This window comes from Fukomys damarensis, unplaced genomic scaffold (assembly GCF_012274545.1).
Source record: "Fukomys damarensis isolate Sample0158 unplaced genomic scaffold, DMR_v1.0_HiC HiC_scaffold_4, whole genome shotgun sequence".
NCBI classification, from domain to species: domain Eukaryota; kingdom Metazoa; phylum Chordata; class Mammalia; order Rodentia; family Bathyergidae; genus Fukomys; species Fukomys damarensis.
Genome location: NW_022900916.1, coordinates 59923065 through 59945037, shown reverse-complemented (window position 1 = coordinate 59945037; position 21973 = coordinate 59923065). Strand labels below are relative to the sequence as shown.

Sequence of the window (21973 nt, the reverse complement as noted above, 5' to 3'; positions counted from 1 at the left end):
CGGCTATAAAAGCTCTTATATTTGCTTTGAGACCCTCAGAAATTGTTGATTGCATGCAGTGTGTTGTTGGCCCCTCGGGTAATGGTTTGAAGGCACTACTTTTCAGAATCCAACTAACTGCATCTTTAACAGACATAATTTAAGGTGTGCACTCACACATTTGCACCCAATCAGCTGATGCTGGAGCACATGTATCATATTGCCACTTGGGATTGTCTGACAGCAACACCAGGCAGATTACCAATAGTAATAGAAGCAGGAGCCAAAGCAAATTCTCTGTATCCTTAAGCCCTACTAATAAAGTCATTCTCACGTCTACCCGCATTGTTTGTTCTGTTCTCAGTAATGGAGTACCTACTGCAGTCCTGAATATGGGCTGCTTTTCTAGGTCCTTGAGGGTCATGGTTCTGTCGAAAAAAGAACCACGCTGATACAGTTATGAAGAGCATCTTCTGTGAGTCTTTTTGGAACTGAGTAACCAAGGTTGTTATTAAGCCAACCAGACATGAAGTAATCTGAAAAGCAATTTGTTCTATAGTTGTAAAAATGTCTTCCTTTCTTTATGTTCTCCAATAAACATACAAAAAATGAATGATAATATTCACATGTAACCTGTTGGAGATCGGAATTTTTAGGCACCAAATCATGTATAATTTTGTAACCTAAAACAATGAATTGTAATGGCTTTAAAATCTTATAATAGTAACTTTTTCACAAGCCAAGTTGGAGTGGACAGCCTGGTAGCCTGGGAGTCAAAACACTAAAATAATCTCAGCAACTCATCAAGTAGCTATGTAAATCAGGGCAGGCTGCTAAAGTTTCTGAGCTTTAGGAGAGGAATAAAGGCTTTGTGATGAAGGACAAATGAGGTGGAGCAAAAGGCAGTGTTTGTGTTGTGCAGCACGTAGTCCAGACGTGACAGAAAGGATGCAAAATGTTCGGACACTGCGGCGTTTATGATCATGTTATTGCTTTCATCTATGCAGAATTCTGCATTTTATATGTAAACAGAGCTTGTAAGGTCAACTTTCTCCCAGTTATCACAACTGATAAATTCTTAGAAGGAAATTGAAGTAATCAAGGAGATTATTTTTCCTATTGGTGATAAAAAATAAAGAGAATAGTTAGAAAATATGTAGTTGTTCTTCATATGTACTTGAGTGGTCTGATTTTTCTGAATATTCATTGTTCATTAAAGTATAGGAAATAAAAAGTCAAAACTGTTCTATAAACACTGTCATTCAGTGGCTGTATCTCCTGTGCAAACATATATTTAATTTCTTAGCACCTTTGGACAAGTGCTTGGTTTAATAAAGAGGCGTAACTTAAAATGCTCTGATGTTTTGAGTTTATAACATATTACATTCCTAGAACAGAACATTTTATGAAAAAAATGGGGAGGGGGCAAGAACTTGCCCTATTGTATATTATTTCTTTAACAATATTTTTATAATTATTTCATAGAAAGATTTTACGCTCTTTGGATGTTAGATTTTTGTTGTTGCCTTGGTCACCTTTGGTGTTAGTTTCTTCCATTAGACCTTGTACATTGCTCTAAACCCACTGATTTCTTTGTTACCTGTGATATATCAGACTATAATGGTTGTCATCTGTTTCCTGATGTTAGAGGTAACCTTGAGATTTTGTTGTCAGTGTTCTTGGTCCTTTTGTCAATCCTCTCCAGAAGTTTCTCTCACTGATTATTTTGATTACTAATTATTATGTTCCTATCTTAGACTTGAATGAGGCCATTCCAGAGACAGAGCGCCTCGATTCAAAAGCACTGAAAACTCGTGCCCAGCTCTCAGTGAAGAACAGGCGCCAGAGGCCCACGAGGACAAGACTCTATGACAGCGTCAGTTCCACAGATGGAGAGGACAGTCTAGAGCGAAAGGTGAGAGCCCTTAACCATTTTCAGACGTGTATTAGGCTGTACTATTTTCCTATAGCTTTTTGAAAATAATGCTTATTTCACAACCAGAGTCTATGTTTATGCCCTAGCTGGAAACAACTAGAGTAACTCATGTCTTTCTCTCCTGAATTCTTATGCAACTTGATATATTGTTATAATTCAAATTCTTTTTTCTACTCATTCAGCACACTAGCCAAGAGCATTTTCTATATTGTTGTATTTCAGGATGGTGCTTTTGATGTTCAGCTATTAGTTTTTATGTAGTGGGAAATAATGAATATACAAGCAATTGTTTCTGTATGTCCTGGGTATCTGTGTTAGCTATAATGTTAACATAGGGAATTGTTATGAACTATGCATTTTGGTTGGCAAACCAACAAAACAATTTCTTTTCATGGGGATTCACTAAAACAAGGTCATTTTTATTTCAGAGTAAGTATTGCAGAGAACTGGCATAACCTCCTTTATAATCTCTTATACCAACAGCCTTCAGACAGTCTCTGTAACCACATGCATGTTTCCAAATCATTGCCACCCAAGGGTCTGAGAACTTCTCCAGAATCAGATTCTGGGGTTCTGCCCCTCACCCGAGTGGCTAGCCACACGTCCTTCTCAACTGACCACATAGCTGAGTGTCAAGGACCACTGCACCCAGATGGGGCGCTTGTCTCCTCTGTGTGGGGAGGCTCTTCCCTCTCCTCACCTTCAGACTGTGACTGTGCTGCAGAAGACTCTCCTTGCCTCCATCAGGCCATCGCCGAGAAAACACTACAAGAAAAAGGTATTGTTAATTTTTGTTGTTCTGCTTTTCCTTTGTTTAACTCCACCAACAGCTCAATTTGTACAATTTAAAAAATAGGTTTTTTTCCTCATCATAAGTCTTTTGCTTTCCTTTTACCTTATAGGATAAGCAAAATCCTTAGTCCCAGGTGTTTTCTTTTGTTCTCCTGTTAGTCTACTTCTTTTATCTCTTTAGCATTCCACAGATTTATTTGTTTGTTTGTTTGTTTTTGGTACCAGGGACTGAACTCCGGATATTGTGTTTGCAAGGAAGGCAGTGCAACCACTGAGCTAAATCCCCAGGCCTCTACAGATTTATTATTGAAAGGAATTATTTTTATGACATTCTAAAGATTTTATAGAATAGCAGCCTCAGTGTTTCCATAAACATGAACATTGTCATCTGAGAAAACCAATATTAAGCTCAAAATTACAAAGGTCATTATCACTTAATTGAGTTTTATTTAGAGTAAATTTTCACAATGATGATTTATATTGCAAAGAGTGTAATAGAACAGCTGTAATAAAGTAGTGCAGGGAAGTTAGTCGATTCAATTTTAAAATAGGCTCCTAGAATTATACCAGAATTTTATAGCAATGTTGATAGTTTGCCTTTTGAATTGTGTTTTAAGTTTACAGAAGCAATAGATTCTGGCTTCATCAAGTTAATACAGAGAACTATAAAGCATAGCTTCCTTCTATATCTGATATGTTCCTTTTAAAGTAACCAAGTAGATTTCATTATTTCACCTTCTCCGTCTGAACAAAATGTACACATGCACACAATACTCTTTGGTGTATGTGTGTTTTGTTTTTATATACTTGTTACCTTTTTTTACAAAAATGGAATTCTAATCATATTCCTGTCACCTTGTTTTACACGTAATATTTATGGACATCCTTCTGTGATAGTGTGATACAAACAAATTTAAATGACAGTAACTCTGTATAGATGTATAGATCCAAGAGAAGCCTGCGCATGTCTAGTAAGAATAATGTACAAGAATAGTCCTAGTAACCTTGTATTGATAACAACATCAGAAGAATGAATAAATTATAGTCAATTCATACAGTGAGTGCAGCAGGAAACATGAAGAAAGTAATAAACTGCATTGAAATATAATCTTATTCATATATATATATACAGTGGAAAAAACATTAATGGGATACAACGAATTACAGAAAAATGCTTATGATTCTATTTCTATGAAGTTAAAACTGGTAGGTTATTTAGAGATGCAGATGAAAGTTTGAGGTCACAAGTGGGAGTGACAAAGTGAGTTACCTGGAGGAGGTGCCAGGGAGGCTGGGGAACGGTGTACTGAAGGCCTAGTTCTTGTAAAGCCTAGTGCCGGGTAGGGTAACAAATGCACATTTATTTTATAGGGTTTTTTTTGTTTATCCTTTATAGCTATTTAAAAAAATACTGTCAATTTCTGTAGTCAATAAACATAAAAAGGACTCTATGTACAAGATTACTAGCTAGACTTTAATATACAAGTAGCTGTAAAGAATTCCTTTTTAAAAAATGAGAAATAGGCTAAGGAAATAAACTGTCCATTCCTTAAAGAGAAAACTCACATTATTTATAAGGTATATAAAGATGATCAATCTTACTAATAATGAAAGATGTGACATTTAAATTAGCCAATTTCCGAATTTGGCACATAGCCAAAGTCTTCAGGCTGAAATTTGAAGAATTCTGTCTTTTAGTGCTAGCGGTAGTGTAGGACACATTCATACATTGCAGGCACGAAGGCATCTCTACATTTTTTTTAAAACTGTGTACGAATTTTTCTCTTAACAGATCAGGAATTTTCCCTAGTAAACATGAAAATACCTTTGGCTGTGGGGCTTACATTATTCCCTAACCCGTCATCAGTTGCAGAATGTTGTTCCTGATATTTTCTCATTGGCTTTCTTTTTTCTTTTCTTTTCTTTTTTTTGGGGGGAAGGGTGCTGGGGATAGAACTCAGGTCTTTTGCACTTGCTAGGCAGGTGGTGGAACCACTGAGTTAAATCCTCGGCCCTCTCATTGGCGTTCTTCCATAAGCTTGTCCCTTTTACAGTTCTTTTCCACAGACAGGTCCAAAGCACAGCTCTTTTGAGGCCCCCAGGGAGTACAAAATGCCAGTGGAAGCCAGAGAATTTATGTCAGGTCTCTTAATTTATCAAAAGTGCTTGGCAGATTAGTGAATAGCTTGACTATGATATTGGCTTACCTTCAAAAGAATTAATGGCTTAAAAAACTTTTATTAATTAACCTAAAATATGGGTTATGGTAGCAGTTTCACAGTAATGTACTTGTCTCAAACCCTCCAATTTCACTTCCAAAAATAAGTGTATACACTCAGATCAGCCGAGCTGAATCATAGCTGACTAAAGGAGATTGTTTGGGCAGAGAAGAGCAGCTGCATCAAAGCAAACAGGTATTCTACAGCTATAGAATGAAATATTTAGCACTCAGTACTGTGTAGGAAACCACAAAATTGTTTCCAACTGAGGAATGAGAAAGACTAGACTGGAGGTAGGGAAGGTGAGAGGAGATCCTGCAGGGTGAAAGGCAGTAAAGAGGAGCCACGAGCAATGGCCGGAGAGAGCAATACGAGAACTCTTGGAGAATTGGGAGGAAGGGAATCGGAATCTAGCACAGGGCTTGAAGCCTCAGAGCACGCCGTTTGTCATTAACAGAAAGCAGCAAAGTGGAGACACGGGGAAAACACGAGTAACTCATTTTATAAGCAGAGGAAGTCAGCAGCTCAGGAGAGGAGCCAGGGAAGGGCTTGAGTGTAGAAGTCCCCGTCCTAAAAGGGCAGTCACATGTCTTGATGAGGTGACGCTAAGGAGAATGCAGGCCAAGAAAAAACCTTAGGGTTTGCCTATCAGGAGGTCATTTATTGCCTTCAAAAATAAAAGCCAACCTGCCAGAGCCTAAAGCTGACACACTCAATTTAAGGGCCTTTTTGAAAGCCTGATGGTTTGATTCCCCCGCACCTCAAAAGGAGGGCCAGGGGAGCATAATGGAAAACTTTTATAAAGCTAAATAAATAAATAAAATGTGATATTTCTTCTTTCCTGAAATCATACCAGTCCAGCATTGATGTTCATGAAGACTACAAATTCTAATGTGCATAAAAGGTGGATTTTATTGGTCTACAATGGGAAAGGATATTGTGTGTACTTCTTAATTTTACCTCTCTGGCTCTGTGGAAGCATTCATTGCAGTGTTTCTCGGAACACGCTTTGACAGATGTGTGAGACAGTGATGTGAGGCCACCTGGCAGCAGGCTCTGTGATGGGCAGGACCAGCTCTTGGTCCCCTGTGTCCTCGTACGCCCCTACAACCAGGCTACAGAGCGTCTGTCTCCCTGTGCGCTGTCTGCGCCGGCCTTCTCCGCACTCCTTACAACAGCTCCCCGCTCCTGCTCATTCAGAAGATAATCAGACAGCCTACTTTGAACCGTGAACAGTCCTGGCCATTAAGAGTTGCCTTAAGATTGATCTAGTAGAATGCAGCATTTTCTTGTCTTCAGTTTCTTTAAGAAAATAGAAATCTGTCTTTGTTTAAAAGAAAAATGTCCATTAGCAAAATCACCATAGAAAAAAGCATTTATGCCTTGTCTATGAATTTTTTTATGTGTACGTGTCACATCTGTGGCTATTCAATTTGACTACTCAAATAGTAATGATAGAAATATTCATAAGTATTTAAGGCTAAAAGTGGATTTTGACACAGATATATTTCTGACCCTTATATTTCATTATGTACATTTCAAGAAATTGATCATTATAATCTGAGTATCATTAAAAATACAAAACGCTCATGACTAAAAGTCCGTGGAGTATTTATCAGTATCTTATGCTGCTTGAGAGATTTAGAGTCACGCTCCCAAATAAGAACTAGGTGCACACTTTTTTTTAAAGGATGTTTGTTGGTCTGTTTAAAAATTTCTCCCAAAGCAAACAATCTTAAGCAAAATTAGCATGCAGTTTAAACAAACACTATCTTAAGGGAACTATTCTTTCTGCATTCCATGCCAAAATTCCTAGAAATTTAAAAAGATAAAGACAGATAAATATCAACAATTAGAAAGGAATTATTTCACACAGCCATCAAGTTTGAAATACCACTCGTTAATCATCTTGGGTCATTGGATATGTTGAAACATGACACCTAACATCATGCTTTGCTGAAGAGTTTCAGGCAGAGCCTTAGGAATTATCTACCCGGTCAGAGGAGGAGTGAGTGCCACCAGCGGGATCTAGTTCTCCTATGTGACATTGAAGTCCATTTACAAAGTCTCTCTTCTGATTGGTGTTGGCATTGTTTTGTGTGTCCCCTCCCCTGCCAGCTAATACCTTTAGAGTATCAGCATTACTCAAAGAAGCAGCTCCAAGCACTGAGGAAATTTTGGCATCTTCTGCATCATGGATGGCCAGCCAAGTTGTGCTCTAACCCAGCTATTAAGAAAGACCTAAAAATATAAATGTTTTATAGCTGAGCTCCTGCTTAAGAAGTTTTCCCCCATTTCCTCTGCCCTCTCTTATCCCAGGATTAGCCACAGGCCATTACAGTATTAGCAAGAGAGAGGCAGAAGGGAAAACCTAGCTCATTTTCTCCCTAAATCTCCCAGACTCTCAGGAGTTAAGGCAGAACTGGGTTGGATTCCTTCAGAAGGCATAAAAACCCAAAAGCAGGAAAAGTTTGGAGAACAGAGCCCAGGCTTTCAAGTCAAGATCTGGGGCCAGAGAAGGAACAAAAGGAAAGTTGTTTTGGTCCTGCTTTAAACCATAGGGTGACGTGAGAATAGCCGTTCTTGCCAATCTCAGTCATTCCAGTGTAGTTAAAGCTAACGCTCTGGTGCTGGCTCTGTTCCACAGCACCTCTTTGCTTAAGTAACTTTTTTGCAACACAGCTGTGTCTTCTTAAAGGAACACCCATTATTTCCCTCTACGTTTAAGAATTTAGGCAAACCCCTTGGATACACTGACCTTAGATTCATGACTTAAATAATAGGGGGACCAAGACATGGAAGGGTGGGGAAAGGGAAGTAAACATAATTAAGATGTGGTATAGACATGCACCAACTCTGCGCGATGAATGTAAACCTTGACTGCAAACATGTACTAATAAATTTTTTAAATAATACAAAATAATGGTTGGTCATTCTCATATATATATATATATATCCTAGATGATGCCAAATGCCCCAAATCACCAAGGGCGCCCAGCTTGTTGGTGCAAGGAGGAAAAATTAGGAGGAAGTTTGTGGATCTGGGGTAAGTACTTTGTGATGCCAAAAGCAAGCTCTCTGTAAAAGGAGACCTAGAAGAGGCAAGTGACTTCCACTTTCTGATTGTATGCTGTCATTATAGGACACCTCTGCGAAGGAATTGCAGCAAGGGAAAGAAATGGAAAGAAAAAGAAGCCAATAGGTTTTCTGCAGGTAGCAGGTACGGGTGGGTGATAAAGAACATAAATTTAATTCTATGCCTAAACTTTCTGACCCATTCTTTTCATTGCTAACAAAAATTAGTGGTTGGTATTTCTAAGCTGAAGTGTTATTTCTAAAGTTGAGATCAAAGAAAAATTGTACAATCAGTATTTGTACAAATTGTATTTTTCTTACCTTAGTTACACCCTACATCTGGCCTTGGGCCTTGGGCCTTAACTGCAGAATTAGGGGCTCATGAATAATTTCAGTCAAAGTTTTAGCTAATTATATATGGCACTTTAGACATATTTCAGATTTTTTGCCTGGCTATCCACAATTCTAATGCGTTCCCTTTTTGTTAAGTCTGAAAGGTTAATTTTGCACTTAAGTACCTCGGCATTCAGAACTGGTTCATCCACGTGTATGTAAGAGTGACTACCATCTCTTTATGGACAGAATTGGATTTTTTCATACTTTTTTTTTAAAGACAGGATCTCATGCTGTAGTTCAGAGTTCAGGCTTGCCTTGAACTCACTGTGTAGCCCAGGCTGGCCTGAAATTGTGATGATCCTCCTCCTCAGCCTCAAAAGTGCTGAGATTATAGGCATGTACCACCATGTCAGCAAGACTTGGCTATTTAATTGCAGCACTTTGCAGGCACCATTAACCATGTATACTTTTCAGTAAAGATTTTTTTTCTGTAGAGGAGTTTAGAACAGCATGTTGTCTGGTTTTCTCAATGTTATTCTGAGATTACATAATTTTAAAGCATAAAGCATTGAAATCCAACTGTCTGGATTTGAATCATGGGTCTCCCATTTAGGCCTTTTAAATCTTGGGCGCGCTATGGAGCCCACCTTACTGCTGTCTTCTCATGTAAATGAAGGTGAGACTGTACCTACCTTCCAGGGTATTATAAGGATTTGAAATGGTATTTGACACAGAGGATGTGTTAAAAATAATAAAACAACAGTTTCACGCTATTACTTGCAGATTTCAAAGTGGTTTCACATTTATCGTTTCATCTGACCCTCAGATAGTAGTACTGTATAGAACAACTTCATAGAATTTAACTGATTTGCTTATTCTGTAGCAAGCAGTTAAGGCCAAGGTGGAGCCCTTACTTCAGTCCAGATTTCTCTCCAGCACACTGTGCTACCCCTAGTACTTATGCTTCTGATGATGCTTTGATTTCTTTAGAAAATGTGGGGATTAATAACAAGGAAGAAACAGACAAAATGCTAAAGGCTCTAAAAGCATTTGAGGGTCATTTAACCACATTGTAGATGTTCCCTGTTGTTTTCTTTCCTTCCCTCTCTCCTTTTCTCCTCTCCCTCTTTCCCTCTTCCTGCCTTCCTTTCTCTTTTCTTACTCCCTCCTCCGTCCTTCTCTTCCTTCTTCCTCTCTCTCTCTGTCCCTCTCTTCCTCCCTCACTCTCCTTTCTGTCTCTCTCCCCTCATATCTGCATTAATGAGAAATTGTACCCTCTCAGTATTACAGGAAACTGTATTGGGGTGTAGATGGAGAAGAGAGAATTCCCAAATAGTAATTCCATTACTTTTACTAGACTGGTATTCCTTGATGCTGTACAAAGGAGAAAGCTTAGAAAGCCCAAGAAAAGGGAATAGCAGATGTGCCAATACACAGTAGGGGAGAAGCTGAACTGGACCCTTCCTTTTGTCTTTGGGCATCAGAGGTGGTCACTGCCCCGACTTTGAAGCTCTACCTAGAGAGGCATGAATACAATGTTGCAGAATTCCAAGAGAAAGGAGAAACCAAATGGGAGTCAGGAGGATTTATTTAAGGTATATGCACCGGCTCAGTAGACTGTTTCTAAAACGGCACAGCTGAGTGTTGAAAAAGAACAGTTCCCCATTTTGTCAAAGGGAATGGTTTTTCGAGTAACACAGCAAGTGAGTTTACCAGAACAGGACAAAGGCAGACAGTTTTGTAACTTTGCCTTGAGAGAAGGCAGTGTCTTATGAGTCATATGAGAATAGAGTGTCATAAACTTTGTTTACGGGACATAGTTGTTAATTTTATCTGTACCAGAACAGCAAGTTACAGCTACAAGGGAGTGGGGAGAGATTGGAGTTGGGAGGGAAACGGCCCAAGGCTGGGAAGGCTTTGTTTTTCTCTATGTCCTGCTTCAACATCATCTGGCAGGGCTAAGTTACTAGTATGACTAACTCTGGGTGAAAATCAGCACATCTTCATGGTATAGCTGAGTGGTCACTAGACCACAAGCGAAATGGGTGCTGGGTGCTGGGTGCTGGGTGGTTGGTCTCCAGCATGCTTGTTAGCACAGCTGATACCAGCTTTTGAACTGTAGTCAGGCTTCCAGTTTGCCTTCCTGGCATGGTGTATCTTTCTGAAAACTAATTCTGGGTCCCCCCTGCTCCATTAGTATCAGATAATTCAACAGCACTGATGCTAGAAATAATTTTCAGTCAGACTCATAATTTTATAATTATTTGCAATTACAGTGGAATTTTGGCAGAATAGAAAGAGATTCATACAACTGAAATAGAAGAAAAGGAGATGGATGTTCTCTGTTCCAAAAACAACTGTTGAACTATCAGAGTAACTGGGTAACACTAATCACATCTAATGAGGTTCTCTGTCCTCTTGTATGGGTTAATAATGGGCCCAGAACCTTCTCAGACATATTCCCAGAAGAACAGAATTACCGCCCAAGTAGGAGCTTCAGCTGGTTTTGCAGAGCCCCTGTGGTAGGTGGGCAGAAGCCTCGTCACCTGCAGGGTCACACTGCAATTACGGAGAAGAGCTGGACAGACTCATCCCCCTTTGCATCCTGCTGAGAAAAGGGAGGAAGGATTCACAAACTTGTGTCGATAATCTTCACTTGCAGGTTTCTCATCCACTTCTTAATAGGTAGCTAAAATCAGTTGAGGTCATCAGTCGCTTACAGCCTGTGGCTGTTAGATTTTAAAGAGGCAAGACTTTTGCTGTATTTGGTCTTGGTTTTAATTTGGCCCCCCTGCCCCCACTCCAGAGTGGTTTGCTCTGTTGTTCCTGTGGAGACCTAATGATTCAGATACCTGACCATCATGAGGTGAATAGAAAAGATAGGTGGAGATAATAATAAACCCAACAAATATGATTTGGTTCTAGGCCTTTTCAAGTATCCACTCTGTGAGCATTCTGATTTAAATAAGCAGGATCACCAATAACAAAAGCAGGAAGCACTTGGTTAGCAGAGCGTGAGCATCCTCTCACATACTCACCAAAAGGTCAGGTAAAGCCCTGTCCTGAACTCCAAGTGGAGTATGTGGCCACAGATGTGGGATGAACCTCTCCTAGAGCTCTGGGAAAAGCACCGTATCTAGACACTGCCTGGGAAGTCCTGGGAGCAAGCGTGCACGTCAGAGGAAGACAGATGGTACGTGGTGGAGAGTGCCAGGGAGAGATGGCACACCCACCTCTGTGGAAGCAAATCTCACGCACCCCGGCAGTGTGAATGGTAGAAACAACTCTGATCTGAAATCTAAGGTAGCGGTCATGACTTTCTATGGTATCACTTTGGTTCACTACCAAAAGCAAAACAAATGAGTTGGGCTGAAACTACATGTTTTCTGACTTCCTTGTCCATCCCTGTATCTTCTGTTCCATGTGGTCACCTCTAGACAGACAACAGCTGCTGAGCTCATCTGTGACAGGATGTGCTATAGAAGGAAATGCATACCGCACCCAAGACCTAGCATGAAAAAGCAAGCGTGTGAAATACGAATTTTATAATATTGATTACATGTTAAAATAATATTTTGGATTCAGGGGTTAGATAAAATATTACTAAAATCAATTTTGCCTCTATTTTTCATGTAGCTCCTGGAAATTTTAAATTTATATATATTATTTAAATTATTTCTGTTGGATAGTTTTCATTTGTATGATTCTGTGAAAACTAAATCCTTGTATTCATTCTTATTCTTTTATGTATATCCTAGTCTGTTGGTTTCAAAAATAATTTGTTTATCCTACACTTGATCTTAGCCAAAAGGCAAAGAAGGGATGTTTGTAATTAGTTTATATATAAAAGTACATGCTATACAACAACATAGTTTACTTTTAAAGTGAATTCAGCCCAGCGTGGTGGCACACACCTGTAGTCCCAGCACTCTGGGAGGCTGAGGCAGAAGGACTGAATGTTTGAACCCAGTCTGGGGAACTTAGTGACTTGGTGAGACCCTGCTTCAAAAAATAGAAAAATTTTAAAAGGGCTGGAAATATAACTCAATGTGAAGATCCTGGATTCAATTCCCAAACACTTCCCTTCAAAAGAAAAAGTAAATTATATAAGGAAAAATTAGATTAGGTCTTTCAATTTGGGAGGTCTGATTTTTTTAAAGTTCTTTATATATTCTATACTAGATTAGGAACTTTGTCTAAGGAACAAGTGGTAAAAAAATTTTTTTCACATTGTGGGTTGTCTCTTCATGCTGTTCGTTTCTCTTGCTGTGCAGAAACGTTTTAATAAGAAGAGATCCCATGTGTTGATTGTTTTTGCTAATTCACATGCAACTGAGATTATGTTCATGAAATCTTTTCCTATGCCAGTGTCTTCAAAAATTCTACCTAACCTCTCTTCAAGCCAGTTTAGTGTTTCTCTTTTAATATTTAGATCTTTAATCCATTTCAGTTTTAGACATGATGAGAGATATAGGTCTACTTTTAATCTTTGGCAAGTTGAAACCCAATTTTTCCAGCACCATTTATTAAAGAGCTATGTTTCCTGCAGTGAGGGTCTTTGGCTCCTTTGTTAAAGATGAGGTGGCTGAATGTGTCTGGAGTTGTTTCTGCATCTTCTCATTGGTTCCACGGGTCCTTGGGTCTGTTTCTTTGCCAGTACCATGCTGTTTTTATCACAAAAGCTTTATAGTATAGTTTCAAGTTGGAGATTGTGATACCCACTACCTGTCTTTGTTGCCTAGAATTGCTTTTGCTATTCTAGGTCTCTTCTTGTTCCAAATGATACTCTTCTTGTTCTCCTTTTGTTCCAAATGAGTATCCAAATGATACTCTTAAGTGAAATAAATAGGACCGATGTGTAAAAATACTGAATAGTTTTTCTGGTGTGAGAAACTAAAAATGTAAATAAGGGTCAAAAGGTATAATAGACAATGTGAAGTAGGAATAAAAGGACCAAAGGGAAAGTGGCAGGGGCTGGGAAAGGAAAGAAGGGAATGGGACTAATATGAGAAAATGAAAAAAAATGAAAACCAAGTCTTTGTAAATAGGGAAGGAGGGATAGAAGGGAGGGCAGAGGAATGGGGACCAAATTAAAATCAAGATGGATCATGTAAAGGTACAAATTTCCAATGATGAATGTCATTATATTGAATATCTAAAATGTACCAATAAAGTTAATTTTTAAAATATGGAAAAAGGAGATTAATAGTGGCTTTTCAGTGAAAACCAAGAGTATAATGTCAGAATCGTTAAGAACCTGACTTCAAATCTCAGCTCTGCCACTTCTCTTGGGCAAGTTATTTGGCCACTCTGTGCCTCCTACGAAATGAGACACACATATAGACACATTCCACATGCTTTGGGTTGTTGAGAAGATTGAGGAAGTCACATTATTCAGTACATTTTAAATCTTTAATAAATTATAAATGGCTAACATTATTGTCTATATTCTGGGAGGGATCTGAGACAGAGTATTCTTCAGCCACACTTTACTGGCTGTCTCGTTCATCCAGGGATGACATCTGTGACTTCCTGAATGAACGGGCTCTCTGGATCACACTGCAGGTGCACCTTCATGATTGGTATTTCTCCCAGAGGCTTTAGAGAAATCAGGTAGGATGGTGAGCTTGACAGGTACGCAGAGGTCTGCTGTGCCCTGTCACTGTCAGGCAGAGGGCCTGCCTGCTTCGTGGTCATTTTGGCCGAGTGGACGTAGGCCGTCAGAGAGGGGACTGAGATGTGTGCGCTTGGTATAGATGAACACCTCACCACTGCCTGCCCCGCCCGGTGAAGGCGCTCACTCCCATGCAGACCTGTGAAGAACATCACCTCAGCTCTAGTAGGGCAGACTCATTCCCCTCAGAACCCTCCTGTTGTAACTGCACTCACCAACTTCTGGGAGTGTTCATTTCAAGGACTTTAAATTCCTAAAATCTGAGAGACTCTAACATATCTAATGTTAAAATTATAACTGTAGTAATTTAAAATATCCTATTACTCTCATCAATGTGATTGACTTATTCCATATATTAAAAACACAAATCTAAGTAGGCGTTTCGGTGCATACCTGTAATTCTAGTACTCTGAGAGGCTGAGGCAGGAGAATCCAGAGTTTAAGCAACTTGGTGACTTAATGACATCCTGTGTCAAAACTTTAAAATGGCTGGGAACTTAGTGAAGGCCCTCAGTTCATTCTTCATCACTGAAAACAAGGCACGTGCAAGAAAAAAATTGAGTTCTAGAACATTAAAGTGAGTTTAAATGAATTTAAAATTTTAAGATTACAGGTTGGGTGTATAGTTTTATAGTAGACTGGGTGTATAGTTTTATAGTGATTAGCATGAGCAAGGCCTGGAGTTCCATCCCTAGGACTGAAATAAAAAAGTAAAATTTGAGGAAAGAATCTATAGACAACTTCTCATGCAGATTTCCAGTAGCACAAACTCTTGGTGATGTTAGGAACTTACACAGTTGAGCTTCATCTGATTCAGATAAATCTACATGTGCCACACTTCTGCTGGTTGAAGCTCTCTTTCTTCAGTTAGCTTTCTTTGTCATCTGTGTGGATTCAGGGTTCTTTAGCACTCATTCTGGGTTGGAAGTTCGTGAAATTTAAATGAAGATTCTGACGCCATCTAACTGTTTGGTACTTCACAAACTTTGTATTCAAGTTAAAACATTGACAAAATAACCACGGAATGTTTAGCTGAGAAATTTAATTTTGGGGTGGCAACTCCATGATAAATTGGTTTCAGGTTGTATGTAAATGAGTTATTTGCTCTATAGAGTTATTAGCCTTAACCATCTAAATGCCATGAAATGCTGTCTCCCAAAAAACATCTATGGGTACTGAAGACTGAATTTCAAGCCATTCTTTGTTTTACTTCCTAGCAAAAAAAAAAAAAAAAAATCAGGGATTAAGTAGTGACTTGTGACTCTATTTTTCCAAAATGATAACAAGCCATTAAGGTACAGCTAAAAAAAAAAGAAGGTGAAGGAAGTATAGATCACATAGCTATTTGATCCTTCAAAAATCATTTTCAAAACCATCAAGAATTTATTTCTCCAGTCTTGATTCTCTTGGAGAAATAGAAAACACTCTTGAAAATATCTCAGAATTTGGTTATTTGCAACTGTAGGAAGAGTGATTGTCTCCTTGCAAGTGGGCTTTTCTTGTTTCTGCAAGATTTTTCCTTTTTCCATAATCTGGGTGTATAAAGCTGCAGAAAAAGCCAAGGGGTATCAGCAGAGGCCAGGGTTCCATGGCCCCAGCCCTACTTCTAGTGCTAGTTGTACAAGTCCATGTGGAATTATTAGTTTTGAATATTTTCCTGGCAGAGAGAATTTATAGAAGAGTTTAATTACATGTGGCCTTCAGATTTTTTTTCAAATGTTGTCTCACCAAGGTTTGGACAACCAAAAGTCCTTTCCAAATAAGGCAAGAGAATGATAATTAAGAATCAACATTCTAATTCCCTGCCAATTTTTTAAAAGGTTGTGGTGGTGGTTCTAAAGACATTGCTACAGAGGCAGTTCACTTATGAGTAGGATAAGCTTGTCATCCTCTTACTAATTATGGCTTCTTCATAAACTTTAAAACAGCAGCTGTATTTTTAAGGACTGTCATACTTATTAGAATTATGGATGGAAGTATTTGTAAAAGTGCCTTGATCGTCAAGTCCAATTTTTCCCCAGATTATGCCAAATGAGTGTGGGACTTCAGAAAACATTTTTTATGTTTCTACACAGTTAGGGAAATCTGAGCATTTTTAGTGGAATTTGGGACCTAAGCTTTGGTCCCTAAGATTTGGGACAAACCTTTGAGGTTAAATTATGACCAGAGAGAGAGAGAATGAGAACTCAGAGAGATCTGCCTCCCCAGAGGTCTGTGATTGCATTTGACCAGGACAAGGGGGCGAGTGCCGTGAGATGAGGCTTCAAGGAAGCGTTCCCAGGGCTGTGAGAAAAGCTGCGATTGTCTCCCCCAGAAGCATGTGTTTGCAGGCCAGAGGTTCTCTAGGAATTGAATCTGTGTGCATTAAGGAAATAAGATTCTCATTTAAAGTTCACGAACTTCCAACCCAGAGTGAGTGCTAAAGAACACGGAATCCACACAGAGGACAAAGAAAGTTAACTAGAGAAAGCTTCAACCAGCAGAAGCGTGGCACATGTAGATTTATCTGAATCAGATGAGGCGCAGTTGTGTAAGTTCCTAATAGCACCAAGAATTTGTGGTACTAGAAATGTGCATGAGAAATTTGTCTATAATCCCTCTCTCTCATGATAATAAATAGATGAAGGAGATAATTTGTCTTTTTAAATTTAGACTTTAGGATGAAATCGAAGGGTGCCATATCACTGGTTGAGCTTTTTCTGTTACCCTGGAAACTCTCCCACTTTTTTTTTTTTCCAGAAATACACTATTAAAGTCAGTAGGTCTTCTAGGACTCTAATGTGACCAGGAATTTTGTTCATCCAACCTGCTGATCCCAGTAGTTTAGCAAAACTTCACTGATGTCTCCATTCTCTTTAGTTGTCTTAAAATTGTCTTAAAGATAAATTCTATATAAAATATACTAAAGATAAATCCTTTTATGTTTGCGTATTTATTATGAGTTACTTAGGGCTTTTACACTCGTTATTCCGTTTGGTTCTTACAGTAATATTAGGAAATCAACTGGAAATTTTAGGAGTTCTATTGCTTATATCAATTTTTTTTAAATGAGATGTGATAAATCTGAAAGTCAGCATACATGTAGGAGCTAGGCACTTAATTATTATTTGAGTAACTTTCAAATGATAGGTATTGCATTGGGTATCATTTGGATTTGTTGAGGCTGACATCTTTCAAGGTGAACATAAGCCAATATCTGTTCCTAGGTTGGCTCCTGATAATAACTTTCCTGCTCATCAGGAGAGAAATACAGTGAATACCTACATGAAGGGGAAAATCTGTTTTCATGCTGTGTTGTTCAAATGCCTTTGAGTCCTTTTAAAAATGTCAAACAATAAACATAGACTTACATATATTGACAGTTTTCGGAGCATTTTAAGTGTATTTTCTTAACCACACCTGAGATTCATACAAATATCTACCTTGCACAGCTGAGAAAATAGAGGATGAGAGAAGGCCCAAGGCCACATAGTCAGGAGGTGGGGCCCTAAACCACCCAGAGGAATGTGGAACTTCAGGTCACATTCCTCCTGTGAAAGAAATGCTGAGATTGTGATGAAAAACCAGAAGCTACAGGTTCTGATTAAAATATCATGAGCTCTGGAGCCCCCAAATTATTTAAATATATCATTTCCTAAAGCCATGAACAACTGGGGACCTGAGATCAGAGGAAGCAGGAAGGGTGCTGTTACGAGCTGAAGTGACTCGGGAACGGTGAGGCCCTGACACATCACCCAGACAGAATGCTGTGGTCACTAAGCTGAGGGCAGCTCCTGAAAGACGGTGCCTCCCTGGTTTTAATTCAACCAATATACTTACTACATGCACTTAATAAAAGTTCGCCACAGCAGTAGCAATTTGAGAATGTTGATTATTGCCTAAGAACCCATTTAGATGCAGAAAAGATAACTATTAAGAGTAGTCTTATAGCCCAGAGTGCAAAATTGGTACTCTGTCAAGTGGAGCAGTTTATCAAACTATTTCGGGAGTCCTTTCAGAATTTGGCTCAGTACCTCTTTTTTCCCTTTTCTTTGTCTCACAGCTCTGTTCTTTTCACGAAACAGGTTCTTCAGAGACAGGCTGGAAAACTGGAAACCCAAGCCACACGCAGCAGCCCAGGCGGCCAGCCGTTCCCCTTGCATGCCTTTCTCGTGGTTTAACGAAAGCTGGAAAGGATCCTATTCCTTCAGGAACCCACCTTCACCTACAAGTCCCTTTCAACCTTCTCCTGAGACTCTAATTTCAGATAAAATGAGGTCCAAGGTAGAAAACATGTGGATTACAAAAGCAAACAAGAAAATCTCAAACCCCTTCTTTTCTTCGGTCTTTGGAAGACATTCTCAGCCTGTGTGTGTGCTTGAGATCTGAGGAACCGTGTGATAACAGCATGATAGGCACTGCATGGTGTTCCTTGTGTAGGGAAGAGAACGCCTCGTGTAACCTTCACCTGCTTTAATACTGCTCCATTCTCAAGTGTATATTTATCTAATTGCCTGTCTTTTCACGTACTGCTATTTAATCTCAGTTTGACAGTAAAGCCATGCTGGGAAAGATGCATTTGAATCATGAAACAGTATTATAGATCTGTTTACTAAGTATTCTGCTTCAGATTACATTACAAAACTATTTTGCTGTGCTCTTCAAAGTTAACTGGAAAACAGGTAAATTTGCGACTGTATGTGTTCAATTCTGAATAGAAGAAACTCTTTACAAGAAGCCAGTGCTGACACGGCACCTTAGTCCTTCTTTTCTTACCAAGGTAACATGCTGACCAGCTGCTGTATCTGTCACCACAGTTCTTTAACTTTACCCGAAGTAGGAATTAGATGCACAGTTCAGTATGTTTTTAAATGCACAATGGTTATTTCCAGCATGACACTGCAAACCTTCTCTAACATTTATTGGAACACACACAGTGGCTAACTTTCACTTGTTTCGTCTCCTTTCTTTCTGTGTTCACTTTTCTCTCTCAAATAGAAACATGTGATTAACATTACTGGAACTTAATTCTTTTCTTGAAATCAACAGCTCCAAAGGTTTTGACCAGGGTGTGGGGTCGCATCTTCATCAGTAGTACCAGGGGTTATGTTTTGTGTTGAAAAAAAAAATGCCTTATTGCTTAATTATTGTTTTGGCCTAACCCCATGATTCTAGTTTTAACCATCTTTTGAGTTTTTTGGGTATTGAGTTTTCCAGGCCCTGACATATTTATTCTTCATAACCCACTAAGCCTAATTCTGGGGAACCTAGTGGGACATTAACGATCCAATTCCTAAAGAAGTGCAACATGAAATAAGATGATGTTGGTCAAGTACTTAGCATTCCCAAGAATCCAGCTAATAATTATTAGCAAAGAAATTTTGACAGCAACAGGCCATTTTGTTCTTTTAGTATTGGCTCAGAAACATTTAATGTTGCTGGAATAATTCAACTGTTATCTTGCACTGAACAGACTCCAGATTTGGTTTGAAATATTTCACGAAAGCAGCTCTACAGCCTTTGTTAAATTTGATTTTAATATCTGATGAACATAATAAGTATTTGCCAAGTTTTACTCACCTGCTCCATCTCCTTGCACTGGGTGGCTGTCCAGTTCTGGGCCACGGCCTCTTTGGTGGTCTGCTGGTGCCGTGAGAGGGCTATAGCCCAGTGTATAACTGGTTGTGTGTTGTCAGACCACACTGTTGGCCAGAACTCATCATCATAAAGGGAACAACCAGGGAGGATCTGCCGCTCCTCGTGGTATTTATCACAGCCAGCTGCATGCAGTCCTTCCCAGGGAGGCTCCAGCCCCCTTCCTGATATGAATCTCCATCTGTTCCTAATAACTCAGCCTCTCCACACAATCTTGTATTTTTACTTAGGCTGTTACTCATCACAAGTAGGGTCAAAGAAAATAGGCTTATTAATAATAACTTATTAATAATAACTGCTCCTCTGAGCAGTTACAGAGGATAATGAATTCTGTACCCTTGGAAAAAGAGTGAAGAATCATTCTTTAAAACACCTATTCTTTCATCCGATGCAGAAAGTGCCCAGAATTCCAATCAACTGCAAAAGGCTTTGTATGCACAGCCCCTGCCTAGATGAAGGTCATCACTGAACTGAACCTGAGTTCCTTCTAAGAAGTGCTTAAAAAGATCCCTTTGAGAACTTGCAGCACACCTACCTCCATTTCACTCGCTCTGCTCATTTAACACCAAGATTCATTTATTTTTTTCCAGAACTTTACTTTCAATGATGACTTCAGCCCTAGCAGTACCAGTTCAGCAGACCTGAGCGGCTTAGGAGCAGAACCCAGAACGCCAGGGCTGTCTCCGTCCTTGTTGCTGTCATCAGACGAGGTACTCTCAAGGCACTGTGGCAGAAGAGCCTTCTCATTCCTGAGTTTTACATATGAATTCTCGCTGGAATGTATTTTTAGGGTAGATTCAGCGTAGAAATCATCAGGAATATGGTTTTATGTTTAAAGTGAAGTCTGCATGATATCTTTCCCTCTCAGGCAACATGAAATTAGAGTATTGTTTCTGAGATCCTTGAGGCTTTCCAGGGTCCCTTTTGCATACATAAACACACATGATAGGGAGGGTAGGCCCTGGAGAACAAAAGCTAGGCAACAACTCAGATCACTTGGAAGTTTACAAGTGATCCATTTCCTTTCTCCCCTGTCATCCCAGTGCTGTGATTCTGATACTGTTTCTGAATATGATGTGCCCCCTGACTGAGTCTTCGCAGTAAAGAGGCATAGCTGGGATAAGGAAAGAAACGAAGGCACAAGCCACTTCCTCAGAAGCTAGGGTCCAGATGAGCTTTGTTAAGAATTACCAGGAGATCAGAGTGTAAATGAGGCAGGAAATTCCAGTAAAGATTGACATCATTCCTGAAACGGATGGGGTTGGGAGGAGCCAATGTAAGTGAAGATATGTTAGCTTTTATTAAATACTTATTTCTTTATAACATGATTTTTGTTTCGTAAAGTGTTTTTTTCCTTGTAAATTTTTCTGTGGATATTCTTCGAGTTTGGAGTGATTTGTATTGTATTTCAATGGTGCACTGTGTATGTTGTGTGTCCTGTTTCTATAACCCTTTTCTTCTCGGTTCCTTTGTTGCCCCTCACTCAGAGCCTGGATATGATAGATGACGAGGTGAGCTATCCGTGGGCTGTGTGAGGCCTTGTGTGGGATTGTTTCTACCTGCTTCTCTCTCTTTTGAATGACTGAAAATCACATAATATCAGAACCCTTTCCTCTGTAGTGGAAGGTTCCCTTGTGTTAAATAGCTTTACTCTGCCCTTGTCTAAATATTAGCTAAAAGCTATTCCAGAATGAAAAGAATCTAAATTGCACCTCCAGAGTCCCTCGGTTTCTCTCGCATCACCATTGACTTGACACAGTTCATTCTCCCTCACCTCCTCTGCCTTCATCTCAGCTTCCTCATCCCCTTCTCTCTGGTCCTCGTGTGAGCTGAGTCACCAAGGTGACTCCTGACTTCTGCTCAAGACATTGCCTTCATCGCTCACCATCCCCACCCCAGGAAGTAACCTGCCTCTCTGCATTATTAAAAAGAGTGTTCTACTGTGGATAGAGCCTATAACTTGGAGTAAAACACTTATTATTGAGCTCTACTGCTTATTAGCTGCATTACTTTGGACAAATCATACAGACTTTCTGAGCCTCAGGTTCCTCATGCATTAAAAATAATCATGGATATGTCCTACCTTCCTCACAGGTTTTCATTTGCTCCGATGAAAAAATGTTTGTAAATTTTCCCCAAGAAGGCTTGAGGGCTTAAATGCTCTTCTCTCCCAAGAGAAAGATGTCTCCATTTTTTTAATGTGTTTTTCCAAACTCTAATGTCTTAGAATCCAGAGTGATGCATCACGGGCTAGGGATTTAGCTCAGAGGTTCTACTGCCTGCCTTGCAAGTGCAAGGTCCTGAGTTTGATCGCCAGTACAAAAAAAA

The 21973-nt window shown here is 39.4% G+C and overlaps 1 protein-coding gene across 10 annotated transcripts in view; it reads left to right on the top strand.

Annotated features, from left to right (window-relative positions):
• Ppp1r9a (protein phosphatase 1 regulatory subunit 9A) overlaps positions 1-21973 on the top strand; it is a 307086-nt gene that overhangs the window by 278880 nt on the left and 6233 nt on the right. For 5 of the 10 annotated variants that reach the window (XM_010603423.2, XM_010603428.2, XM_010603421.2 and 2 more), the window contains 6 exons: positions 1737-1894; positions 2399-2693; positions 7888-7972; positions 8069-8146; positions 18076-18274; positions 20236-20355. In XM_010603423.2, coding sequence (XP_010601725.1) covers positions 1737-1894; positions 2399-2693; positions 7888-7972; positions 8069-8146; positions 18076-18274; positions 20236-20355 — 935 coding nt within the window. Of the gene's footprint in view, positions 1-1736; positions 1895-2398; positions 2694-7887; positions 7973-8068; positions 8147-18075; positions 18275-20235; positions 20356-21132; positions 21157-21973 lie in introns of all 10 variants that reach the window. The other 5 variants (XM_010603420.2, XM_010603417.2, XM_010603425.2 and 2 more) reach the window with 3 other exon arrangements.